This window comes from Ranitomeya variabilis, chromosome 2 (assembly GCF_051348905.1).
Source record: "Ranitomeya variabilis isolate aRanVar5 chromosome 2, aRanVar5.hap1, whole genome shotgun sequence".
NCBI lineage: Eukaryota > Metazoa > Chordata > Amphibia > Anura > Dendrobatidae > Ranitomeya > Ranitomeya variabilis.
The window spans coordinates 670,371,236-670,384,422 of NC_135233.1; the positions used below are offsets into that span (position 1 = coordinate 670,371,236).

General features: G+C 44.7%; 1 protein-coding gene across 1 annotated transcript; it reads right to left on the reverse strand.

Annotated features, from left to right (window-relative positions):
- Positions 1–485: 485 nt before the first annotated feature.
- On the reverse strand, positions 486–10,815 carry ABRACL (ABRA C-terminal like). Its single transcript, XM_077289241.1, has 3 exons — positions 10,685–10,815; positions 6,684–6,754; positions 486–887 (listed from the first exon to the last, which is right to left on the reverse strand). Exons 2-3 carry the CDS (start codon positions 6,742–6,744, stop codon positions 703–705), a joined length of 246 nt encoding a protein of 81 aa, XP_077145356.1. The 5' UTR covers positions 6,745–6,754; positions 10,685–10,815; the 3' UTR covers positions 486–702.
- Positions 10,816–13,187: the final 2,372 nt, after the last annotated feature.

Genomic DNA, 13,187 nt, shown 5'->3' on the forward strand with positions numbered 1-13,187 from the left:
TACGTTGTTTTCTGTATTCCTTTACTTACTATGGTTATGGTGCCGTGCCACATTCCTGTACTGATGGTTTGACATGTATACAAGTCACTTTAGCCATACAATGAATACCGGTAGCTTAAAAGCAAAACCAAAAGAAAAACAAAACAAAGATGGACCAGCTTTTTTCTTGGGGAGGGGGGTGCTCTTAGGTGTTAAAGAGGAGTAGCTTTGATCCCATCACATGAATTTTACAGCGGACTGCTGCTGTGGATGGAACTGAATTTCTGTCCTCGTGCCATCCCGATCACATACATGTATGTACTGATGTGCCAAGTTACTGCACGTCAGGGTGTACATAATTTTGATTTAATGAGGTAAAATATATGTATATATATATATATATATATATATATATATATATATATATATATATATATATATATATATATTTATTGTGTGGCATCGAGTGGTTGAGATTCAGGAACACGTACATCACTACCTTAGAATATTTCTGAAAAAGCTTTATTGCAATTGTGGTTCTTTCAGGTAACAAAATGGAATGTATGTCTTCTTCTTCCAAGGAAAAGCAAAAAATAGGCTGAAAATGTATTGCAGACGTCCCACTAGAAAAATACACAATTTCAGGTCTTGACTGCACGCACAATTTATAGAGATGAACATCTTTAATCTTGCATTCCGAAAGGCACAAACAGCCATTCTTCTCTAATCCTGCAGTAACACGATGTCCGTGTCGTCATGAACCCCTTGTAGAAGCAATTCTCCACTATATGTGACGATTTTCCTCCGTTTGGCAGCTTTAAGGGTTCCAACGAGAGCCTCAAATAGATTAGCACATTTGTCGTCATTGAATAGTACACCAAACTTTACACTGAGTTTTCCATCATTACCTGTAAAGGTATGAAATAAAAAATTACTAATTTTTTGGACAAGATTATTAGGTTGAACAATTTAAAAAAAAATAAAAGAAATAGAAATTATGCAAAAAGCTGTGTCGACTTTTCACAGCAAAACCACACGTATAACGCCAAGTGCAAACTGTTTGTGAACTCACTCAGAAGGTATACACAACAGACAAAACAAACAAAGGTATTCAGCTGTTTGGATATAAAACTTCACCAGTTTATTAGGTTCCAAGCACATTAAAAATAATGCATCAAGGCAAAACCAACGCGTTTCGGAGAGAACTGTCCTTAATCATGATACACATGATAAGAGCCATAGTCTGGATTGAGTCTTAACCCCTTAGTGACGGAGCCAAATTTTTGAAATCTGACCAGTGTTACTTTATGTGGTAATAACTCTGGAACGCTTCTACATAACCCAGTGATTTTGAGATAGGTTTTTCGGGACACATTATACTTTATGATAATGTTGAATTTAGGTCAATATGTTTTGTGTTTATTTATAAAAAAAATATCAGAAATTTTAGAAAAATGTTAAAAATGTTTGCAATTTTCAAACTTTGAATGATTATCCCCTTAATCTAGATAGTCAAACCAGAGCAAAACATTAATAAATAACATTTCCCACATGTCTGCTTTACATCAGCATCATTTATAAAATGTTCTTTTATTTTGTTAGCATTTTAGGAGGATTAAAAATGTAGCAGTAATTTTTCATTTTCTCAAGGAAATTTACAAAAATTAATTTTTTAGGGACTTATCCATGTTTTAAGTGCCTTTAGGGGTCCCATATATTGGGAAACCCCCAAAAGTTATAACATTTTAAAAACAGCAACCCCTGACATATTGAAAACTGCAGTCAGGTAGTTTATTAACCCTTCACGTGATTTTCAGGAATTAATGCAAAGTGGCATGACAGAAATGAAAATGTGTATTTTTACCACCTAAATGTAACTTCTGAACAGATCACTACAGCCGTCAGCCTCTAGGGCCGATATTTGGTCGTGAATTGCCATGGCAAACATCAGGACCACACAGTCATGATCTGAGGGCACCAACTGGGATAGAGGGAGAAGCCCCCACACTCTGTTAACCATTTATAATGATGTAGTCACTATTGATAGCTGAATCTAAGGGGTTAAACAGATATGGACGGTGACAAGACTGATTGTGGCTGATTCAGCAAATTGTCAGCTATAGTGTCCAGCTGACTGCTGCTGGATTGTTACCTGTATGGGGATGCTAGTCTCTTATATCTCAGGTCAGTTAAAAGACGTATCGGCAGTCATTAAGGGGTTAAGCATCTGACTATTATTGGGACACATTGCAAAAAGATAAAACGTATTCCCCAGCAGTTAAACGTTTACCGTATTAAGATAAGTTCACACTTGAAATGTCACATTAGTGGAAGTTTATTCCAGGACATTGGAAAAAGAAGCAATGGAAATCAAATGTACATTTTTTCTGTTGTCATCATGGAACCGAAAACAATGCTAGTGGGACATCTACTATATAATTGTCTAAGGGTCACTTCCGTGTTTCTGTCTGTCTGTCACGGAAATCCAAAGTCGCTGATTGGTCGTTTGGCCGCTCCCTACTCCCCTGCCGTCAGTGCCCGCTCCATACTCCTCTCCAGTCAGCGCTCACACAGGGTTAATGGCACAGACCGCATTATGCCGCGGTGTAACGCACTCCGTTAACGCTGCTATTAACCCTGTGTGACCAACTTTTCACTATTGATACTGCCTATGCAGCATTAATAGTAAAAAGATCTAAATGTTAAAAATAATAAAGAAAAATTAAAAATCATTATACACTCACCTTCTGTCGGCCCCCGGATACAGCCCAGGCCTTTCCCGCTCCTCGCGACGCTCGGGTCCATGCATTGCGGTCTCACGACATGATGACGTAGCGGTCTCGCGAGACCGCTACGTCATCATCTCGCGACACCGTAATGCACTTTTGGGACCGGAGCGTCGCGAGGAGCATCGGTAAATGCCTGGGCTGGATCTGGGGGCCGACGGAAGGTGAGTATATAACTATTTTTTATTTTAATTCTTTTTTTAACAGGAATATGGTGCCCACATTGCTATATACTACGTGGGCTGTGTTAGATACTGCGTGGGCTGTGTTATATACTACATCTTTGTGCTATATACTATGTGGGCTGTGCTATATACTACGTGTCTGTGGTATATATTACGTGGCTGTGGTATATATTACATTACTGTGCTCTATACTACGTGGCCTGGGTTATATACTACGTGGCTGTGCAATATACTACGTGGCTGTGCAATAAACTACGTGGTTGTGTTATATACTGCATGGGCAGTGTTATATACTACATACTACGTCTCTGTGCTATACACTACGTGGCTGTGAAATATATTATGTGACTGGGCAATATACTACGTGTCTGTGCTATTTACTACGTGGGCTGTGTTATATACTACGTACGCTGTGTTATATACTACGTAGGCTGTGTTATATACTACGTAGGCTGTGTTATATACTACGTAGGCTGTGTTATATACTACGTAGGCTGTGTTATATACTACGTAGGCTGTGTTATATACTACGTGGACTGTGTTATATACTACGTAGGCTGTGTTATATACTACGTGGGCTGTGTTATATACTACGTGGGCTGTGTTATATACTACGTGGGCTGTGTTATATACTACGTGGGCTGTGTTATATGCTACTTGGCTGTGCTATATTTCTCTGCTGTATCTGTGCATCATGAATCGTGGAATGTGTTAAAGACAGGGGCCCACTGAGACTCTTTCGCCCGGGGCCCTCAAAAACCTGGAGCTGACCCTGGCTTCACTGATTGTTCGCGGCCGGGCGTGACCAATCAGCGACAGTCACAGTCCGCCCGCGAATTGGCGCAGAATTTGAACCATGCTTCGCTAATTGGTCGCGGCCGGCCGAATCCTTTGTATAAATTGCATTATTCTGAAAACTTTATAAATAAACTACATACATATTCTAGAATACCCGATGCGTTAGAATCGGGCCACCATCTAGTAGTCTTAAATTGTCCATACACTGCACAATTATTAGGCAAGTGAGTATTTTGACCAGGTTATCATTTTTATGCAGATATTCCAACTCCGAGCAGTATAAACTTGAATGCAACAGATCAGATGATGTGTATTTGTATAATGAGGGAGGATGAGGCCTAAAGATACAGCACTCTTTATCAAGGTGTGCAGAATTATTAGGCAGCTTGTTTTCCTCAGACATGGCCAAGATTAAGGCGGCTGAAACCCGACCACCGATGAGCAAGACACACATGTTGAAATGTGAAGTCTGGGCCAAGAAATCTCCAAAGATTTTATGGACTGATGGGATGAGGGTTACTCTTGACAGACCAGATAGATGGGCCCACAGACCTCCACTTAATCTCAGACACCAGCAAGGTGGAAGTGGAGCACTGGTATGGGCTGGAATTATTAAAGATGAGTTAGCTGGACCTTTTCAGGTAGAGGATACACTGAAAATTAACTCACAAACCTAATACCAGTTTTTAGATACATTTTTCAAGCAGTGTTACATGAAAAAGCATTTCATGAAAAGCATTACTATGTAGGACAATTGCTTCATCTCATGCATCAAAGTACTTGCCCTTTCCTCACCTGACCTAAACCCTATTGAGAACTTGTGAGCCCTTAAATAGGAGATTTAGGCTATGTGCACACGTAAGAAAAGAGGTGTAAATTGATTTACATTGTACTGTAAATCACAGTGCGGTTCTGCAGCGTTTCTGCGTGGAAAAAAACTAAATCTGCATCGTGTGCACATAGCCTTAAGAAGAAGGAAAAACATTCCACCTCTCTGAACAGTGTCTAGGAAGCTATGGTTGGTACTGCCCGAAAGTTGATCGTTAACAGATTAAGAAACTGACAGACTCAATGGCTGGTAGGCTTATGATTGTTACCGAAAAGAAGGGTGGCTTTATTGGTCACAGATTTTTTTTTTTTAAATGTTAGAAATGTATTTTTGTACATTACGATTTGCTTGGTTATCATTCTCACTTTAACAGATGAAAAAAACAAATGCATTTTTCATTCACTTGCATAATAATTCTGCCCAAAAATTGTGCCTACACAGATATTTTCCCAAGAAAGACAAAGCCTTAGTTTTACTTTCAGAAATATTCAGATGTATTAACTTTTTGGATTGACTGACAACACGAAAAATTGTTCACTAATAAAATGATTAATCAAAAATATAAATTGCCTAATAATTGTGCAGCGTATAAGTAAGCCTTTATAGGAATCAATCATCAAAAAGATATACTGTTCAGAACATTTGTATTATCTTCATAAAAAGGAATCATGGGGAAATGCAACTTTTCTGGTACTCAGATCTCCTTATTGCACAATGTTTTACATAACTTATGCAACTGCATTCCATCTGAAGTGAAACAAGTAGAAAATCTTGTGTGGACAAGTCCCTTCACGACCAGACCAAATGTCTTCCCCTGGAATGCCTTATCTATAGAGCAATTTATGCTTCTATCGCTCATATTTTATCATTTACAGTGGTAGTTACACCATATTTTATTTGGCTACTTCACTCTGTTATCCCTGCGGCCAATCAACGCCGACTTCACTCTACCCTCCATCGGACAAATGTGGCTGCTCTAATTTCCTCCGGATGTCAATTACGTCCATAGGAAGTAGAGTGCACCCAGCACTGATTGGCTGCAGGGATCGCATGACACTTATGCCACACAATCCCCGGGAGAGCCATGAAACGTGGGCGTTCAGCAGTAGGAAGCACCCAATTCATTAAAAAGAGCATGTCACTTAATGAACTAGGTGCATCTTATCATTGGTGTGTTACCCCAGGGACTGGAATACATTTCTGACGTAAGTTACTCTTATTAGAGTCTTGTACCTTTTGAAGAATTTGTTAGGCGGACATCCCCACTCCCCTGTTTTGCCTGTGCCCAACCAACTTTTGCGGATCTGTCCAGTACTGCGACTTTTCAAAATGTTATATGTCAGAAATCTGGCAAACAAACTGTGATAATTTGGGGCATACGAGTCTAATATGGCCCAGGCGCTAGTGAGAACAGTGAAAGATTTCAGATTTGGACAGTAAAAAAAAGAAAAATTTCTTTAGAAATGGCATAGAAAAACTTAATATGAATACTTTTATATCTGTGATGCCCACAAGTGTGAGGACTGACACAATGTGCTACATAGAGTTGTGCTTGTACTTTCCTCCACTCTTCGAGGTGAGTGTACTCCATTTTTACGCAGGTTCCACTCTTGGTTTCACTGATACAAAAAACTGCTGTATGAATAAGGTCTTCTGCACTTGTGGGGCCAGAAATGCCGTTACCTGTTAAAGGGGTTTTCAGGGTTTGAGCTAAAATTTATGCAGTCATACCATGACTTCCACACGGTCAGGATTCCCCTAGCTTGCAGATCGAGCGAGGGTGTGGGGTTTACGTGACCGCCAGTATGCCACTTGCGTACCAACAGTTATATGCTGACAAGATTTTCATTCGATTCTCTCTACAGACCATGCAAACTGCATACAGACAGACACAGGACCATCTCCTTGATCTGCCAATTGGTGGGAATCCTGACACTGCATAATACACACTGTCAGGATTCACAAATCTGCAGTCACAGAGTGACTAAAGAAACTTTAAATGCCCCTTTAAAGATAAGACATATCCAGTTATTTTTCTATCAGTATTAACAGCTTATCATTTAGTCCCAAAAATATTGCAAATTGGGTATCTTCTCTAATATTTACCTTTTGTGCCAAGACGACGAATCTCCTCTACAAGAAGACCGACTTCATGATCTACATTCATTGTGATCGACCTGAAACAACATAATTCAGATACTTTATAAAACACTAGACATAAATTCCTCAGTACACAGATTTTGTGTATAGCAATTTAAAGAGAATGCCTCAACCCAAGAAACCCCTTAAAGTCATAGTCATGGGTCTGGCTCTTAAAACAAGGTCTTATTTTTTCAAATTAGTTTGCTGAGTATTTCATGTAGCATCATAGATTGACCACTGAATGTAATATATATTCTTCTGATTAACATGGAAGGATATACAGTTAGGTCAAGAAATATTTGGACAGTGACACAAATTACCTTTCAGTCATAGGGGTGGCGCCGGAGTGGGTTCAATAAATGCTCTGTGTAAAGAGCGGGGTGGCTGTAACCACGCCCCCAGAACTGATTGACAGCCAGCTCTAATGCTGAGCTGCTGTCAGTCAGTGCTGGAGAAAGTGATGTGGTCAAATGAGACCACAATTTAACTTTTTGGCCACCAAGATAAACGCTATGTCTGGTGCCAAACGAACACAGCTCCTCATCTCCAAAAACACCATCCCCACAGTGAAACATGGTGGCGGCATCATGCTCTGGGGATGTTTTTTGGCAGCAGAGATGGCAAAAATGGCCCAAGTCGAGGGGGAAGATTGATGGTGTGAAATACAAGGATATTCTTGAGCAAAAACGGTTTCAGTTTGTCAGTGATTTGAGACTGGGATGGAGGTTCAACATCCAAGACTAATACCTAAAGCATACTGCTAAAACAACACTTGGGTGGTTTAAGGAGAAATATGTAAATGTTTTGGAGTGACCTAGTCAAAGCCCAGCCTTAATCAATTAAGAATCTGTGGTCAAACTAAGGGTATGTGTCCACGTTCAGGTTTGCTTCAGGCTTTGGTCAGGATTTTATGCATGTAAAATCCTGACCAAAAATGCACCTGAGGTCACTGGCAGGTCACCTGCGGTGTTCCTGCGTGTTTTGCTCATTGTAGCAACGTGCTGCATTCTGAAAAAACGCACCGCATGTGCGTTTTTGCAGGAAAAACGCATGCGTTTTTTAATGCACAGTGGAGACGGGATTTCATTAAATCCCCTCCACTATGCTGTAACATCTGGATGCTGCGTTTTTGACGCTGCGGCTCAACGCTGCATCAAAAATGCAGCGTTTCCTGAATGTGGACACATACCCTAAGATTGCTGTTCACCAGAGGAAACCATCTGACATGAAGGAGCTAGAGCAGTTCTGCCTTGAGGAATGGGCAAAAATCCCTGTGGAAAGATGTGGAAAGCTCCAGAGACTTATCCAAAGCAACTTACAGATGTAATTGCCGCAAAAGGAGGCTCTACAAAGTACTGACTTTAGGGGGGTGAAGAGTTATGCACACTGAAGTTTTCAGTTATTTTGTCCTATTTGTTGTTTGCTTCACAATAAACTGAAAACCAAATTATGCAAGCCCTCAAAGAATAAAAACAAAACAAAACAGTGACATTACAGGTTGTGATGTAGAAAATCATGAAAAATGCCAATGGTGGGGGTGAGTGTAATGAATATATATTTTTTTTTTAAAACACTGTGTAAACTGAAGATTTAAAAAAATCTACTACTGCAATTTTTCAGCGTTTCTGAAACACCATAAAAACACCTTACATCTGCAGATGACTGGATCAGTAAAGTCTTATCAAAGCTAAGTAACCATTTATTTAAAACATGGCCAGACCAGAAAACAATTAAATCTGCAGTAGAAAAAAAAAAAACATGTAAAAACCGCACTCAAAATGCAAAAATAAAACGGAAAGTAAAAAAAAAGAAAATGTGCAGCATGAGGAAGGCAGCAAATACTCATGGTGGGCATCAGTCTGAGAGTTGGTGCTGTGGAGCACCCAGATTATTAACGGCTCTGGCATTCGGGCCGTTTGCATGTCCGCACAGGCTCCTGGGGAATACACAAGACACAGCCTTCCCTGAGCGACACATACAGGGCAGGAAGCCGACTTTACGGAAGTTTTCAAGTGACCAAGAGGAAGAGTTGCCCACACCCACGCTTTCCTGCCGACAGCTACATTACAATGGAGGACTGCACACATCTTTGGCAGATAGCATGCCTTTCACATATAGGAAAATCATGGCTTCATATAAGCATTTCTGTCTTCTATTGCCTTTGTAACGTGTCACTGTGTGAGATTAAAAAAAAATTATAATAAAAGACCATTTTTACTTATTTTTCCCCTTCAGGAAACAGCGCCATACCTGTGCACAGGCTGTGTCTGGTATTGCACCTCGGCCCTATACGCAGACCGTCCTTTTCTGCCAACAGAGCTCTGAATATTGTCAGACTGTGTGAGGGACATGTTCCACTGACGAGAGGAACGGTAACACCCCGTTATAATTAGTCACACGTTTGCAGGAGAACTTTAGGAGCGGACCACCCCCGGCAAGCCGGGCACTCCTGTAGCTTGAAGGGGACTATACCCCAAACACTGTAGCCAGGGGTGTAATTAGAACAGGTGTAGGGGTCGCAACCGCACCCGGGCCCTGGAGACCAGGGGGCCCAAATGAAAACCCATTACTAATAAAGACTTGCAATAATCCGGGGCCCCATTGGAGCTCCAGCACTGGGGCCCATAAACTTCAGGTTACGCCACTGCAAATAGCCATCTATCCATCTGTATTGCCTACACACAAGATCGCTCTGTTCAGCTTTCAATGGATGGAGCGGAAGAAGCCAAAATCAATGTCCTCTGAAGACTCTGTTCATTTATATCGGGGAACTACAGAATCCATCTGAATGAGAATTACGGCTAAACGTGTGAAATTACACAAAACATACTGAGATTATGGAAAAGTAGGGCAATCATGAGATGTTCCAAGTGTCACAAGGTACCCTGGAATGTGCATGACGGATAACAAGGAGCGTAAGCAATGAATGGGGCACTGTGAATTGGGCACGCCGGGTCTGCCGGAGAGGTGGCAGCTCTGCAAACACCTCCTAAGGAATGGATTGACACCCCAAAAGCTGTTACCTACCTACAGATCCACCACAAGGATAGACATGTCTTATATGTGGATGTGCAGTAGAAGAGCTAAGGGCGAGATCTGCAGCAAGGCCACACTTTGCGGCAGATTCGTCAGTGACACGAGATCATTGTCCATGTGAAGCCCCCATTGGGGTAACACAAGGAAGAATTAGGAATCTGCGGCAGGAAAGTCAGGCCGACCCTTTGATTTCTGCTGTCAATCTCCACTTTGTACAGCTATTCAGTGGGACTGATCCACATGCGGATAGCCATATTTTCATGGTGGAATCTGCTTGAAAGGGGCATTTACTAAAGCCATGGGTGGTCTTCACAACGGTTTTAATGTGAAATGCATCCAAAAACTCATGAAAAAAATGATAGAACTGTCATAGTTTTGTGATGGGTGGGGGCCAATATCCAGCCCCCTCATTGATCAGGTGAAATCTATTCTGGCACAGATCTAAGTGATGTAAATGGCGAAACATCCTGCACTACACCACACAGCAGTGTACAGGGCTGCGACCCCCGCACACCGCCTGTAGCCAGCTGTGGACCCCACCTGCTCAAGTTCATTACCTAACACACCTTACAGGGGGAAAACTACCGTCACCGGGTGTATTCCACACTACACCCGGGTGACCTGCAGAAATGTACACTCCAATGGCTCATGCCCAAGTGTTCCCGTGGAACTTGGCGCTGCCGCCCACCTGTAGTGGCCGTTCCTGAGTGCCTGCCCCCCGCGCACCGGCGGCTACTTGCACTACTCTGCGCTTTCCCCGGGACTTTCTCCGTCCGCCGCCCCCGATGTCAGATTCTCTCCACATGACATCACATGCTAATGAGCGCGCAGCGGCTGCCATATATGGGCACGGCGATGCCCTGCAGCCCCCCACACACCCGCCAGGTGATCGCTAGGTGCCGGCTGCCTGATCGGCGGCGGCTGCTCACCTGGTCCGTGTGCTCCGGTGATCGCGGCAGGACGGCTCACACCGGCTCCAGGTCAGTGCAAGGAAGGAGGAAGAGAACGTGTAGGATGGAGGTAATGTTAGCAGCACCGGGGCCGCCCATAGGAGCGGGGAGAAGCCTATAGAATGGCAGCCGGGAGGAAACGGGGAGGAGGCTGCAAGCCGGCGATATAGTGTGCCAGGAAGGTGAGGTGCCGGCAGTATACAGTGCCAGGAAGGTGAGGTGCCGGCAATATACAGTGCCAGGAAGGTGAGGTGCCGGCTATATAGTGTGCCAGGAAGGTGAGGTGCCGGCAATATACAGTGCCAGGAAGGTGAGGTGCCGGCAGTATACAGTGCCAGGAAGGTGAGGTGCCGGCAATATACAGTGCCAGGAAGGTGAGGTGCCGGCAATATACAGTGCCAGGAAGGTGAGGTGCCGGCAATATAGTGTGCCAGGAAGGTGAGGTGCCGGCAATATAGTGTGCCAGGAAGGTGAGGTGCCAGCTATATACAGTGCCAGGAAGGTGAGGTGCCGGCAATATACAGTGCCAGGAAGGTGAGGTGCCGGCAATATACAGTGCCAGGAAGGTGAGGTGCCGGCAATATACAGTGCCAGGAAGGTGAGGTGCCGGCAATATACAGTGCCAGGAAGGTGAGGTGCCGGCTATATAGTGTGCCAGGAAGGTGAGGTGCCGGCAATATACAGTGCCAGGAAGGTGAGGTGCCGGCAATATACAGTGCCAGGAAGGTGAGGTGCCGGCTATATAGTGTGCCAGGAAGGTGAGGTGCCGGCAATATACAGTGCCAGGAAGGTGAGGTGCCGGCAATATACAGTGCCAAGAAGGTGAGGTGCCGGCTATATAGTGTGCCAGGAAGGTGAGGTGCCGGCAATATACAGTGCCAGGAAGGTGAGGTGCCGGCAATATACAGTGCCAGGAAGGTGAGGTGCCGGCTATATAGTGTGCCAGGAAGGTGAGGTGCCGGCAATATACAGTGCCAGGAAGGTGAGGTGCCGGCAATATACAGTGCCAGGAAGGTGAGGTGCCGGCAATATACAGTGCCAGGAAGGTGAGGTGCCGGCAATATAGTGTGCCAGGAAGGTGAGGTGCCGGCAATATAGTGTGCCAGGAAGGTGAGGTGCCGGCAATATACAGTGCCAGGAAGGTGAGGTGCCGGCAATATACAGTGCCAGGAAGGTGAGGTGCCGGCAATATACAGTGCCAGGAAGGTGAGGTGCCGGCAATATACAGTGCCAGGAAGGTGAGGTGCCGGCAATATACAGTGCCAGGAAGGTGAGGTGCCGGCTATATAGTGTGCCAGGAAGGTGAGGTGCCGGCAATATACAGTGCCAGGAAGGTGAGGTGCCGGCAATATACAGTGCCAGGAAGGTGAGGTGCCGGCTATATAGTGTGCCAGGAAGGTGAGGTGCCGGCAATATACAGTGCCAGGAAGGTGAGGTGCCGGCAATATACAGTGCCAAGAAGGTGAGGTGCCGGCTATATAGTGTGCCAGGAAGGTGAGGTGCCGGCAATATACAGTGCCAGGAAGGTGAGGTGCCGGCAATATACAGTGCCAGGAAGGTGAGGTGCCGGCTATATAGTGTGCCAGGAAGGTGAGGTGCCGGCAATATACAGTGCCAGGAAGGTGAGGTGCCGGCAATATACAGTGCCAGGAAGGTGAGGTGCCGGCAATATACAGTGCCAGGAAGGTGAGGTGCCGGCTATATAGTGTGCCAGGAAGGTGAGGTGCCGGCAATATACAGTGCCAGGAAGGTGAGGTGCCGGCAATATACAGTGCCAGGAAGGTGAGGTGCCGGCGATATAGTGTGCCAGGAAGGTGAGGTGCCGGCAATATACTGTGCCAGGAAGGTGAGGTGCCGGCTATATAGTGTGCCAGGAAGGTGAGGTGCCGGCAATATACAGTGCCAGGAAGGTGAGGTGCCGGCAATATACAGTGCCAGGAAGGTGAGGTGCCGGCAATATACAGTGCCAGGAAGGTGAGGTGCCGGCAATATAGTGTGCCAGGAAGGTGAGGTGCCGGCAATATAGTGTGCCAGGAAGGTGAGGTGCCAGCTATATACAGTGCCAGGAAGGTGAGGTGCCGGCAATATACAGTGCCAGGAAGGTGAGGTGCCGGCAATATACAGTGCCAGGAAGGTGAGGTGCCGGCAATATACAGTGCCAGGAAGGTGAGGTGCCGGCTATATAGTGTGCCAGGAAGGTGAGGTGCCGGCAATATACAGTGCCAGGAAGGTGAGGTGCCGGCAATATACAGTGCCAAGAAGGTGAGGTGCCGGCTATATAGCGTGCCAGGAAGGTGAGGTGCCGGCAATATACAGTGCCAGGAAGGTGAGGTGCCGGCAATATACAGTGCCAGGAAGGTGAGGTGCCGGCTATATACAGTGCCAAGAAGGTGAGGTGCCGGCGATATAGTGTGCCAGGAAGGTGAGGTGCCGGCTATATAGTGTGCCAGGAAGGTGAGGTGCCGGCTATATAGTGTGCCAG

Bases quoted from the DNA above. Each gene is read 5' to 3' on its own strand.
- ABRACL (XM_077289241.1), bottom strand. From the start codon at position 6,744: ATGAATGTAGATCATGAAGTCGGTCTTCTTGTAGAGGAGATTCGTCGT. The intron at 888-6,683 runs GTAAATATTAGA...ATACCTTTACAG, and splicing joins TCGTCGTCTTGGCACAAAAG to GTAATGATGGAAAACTCAGT.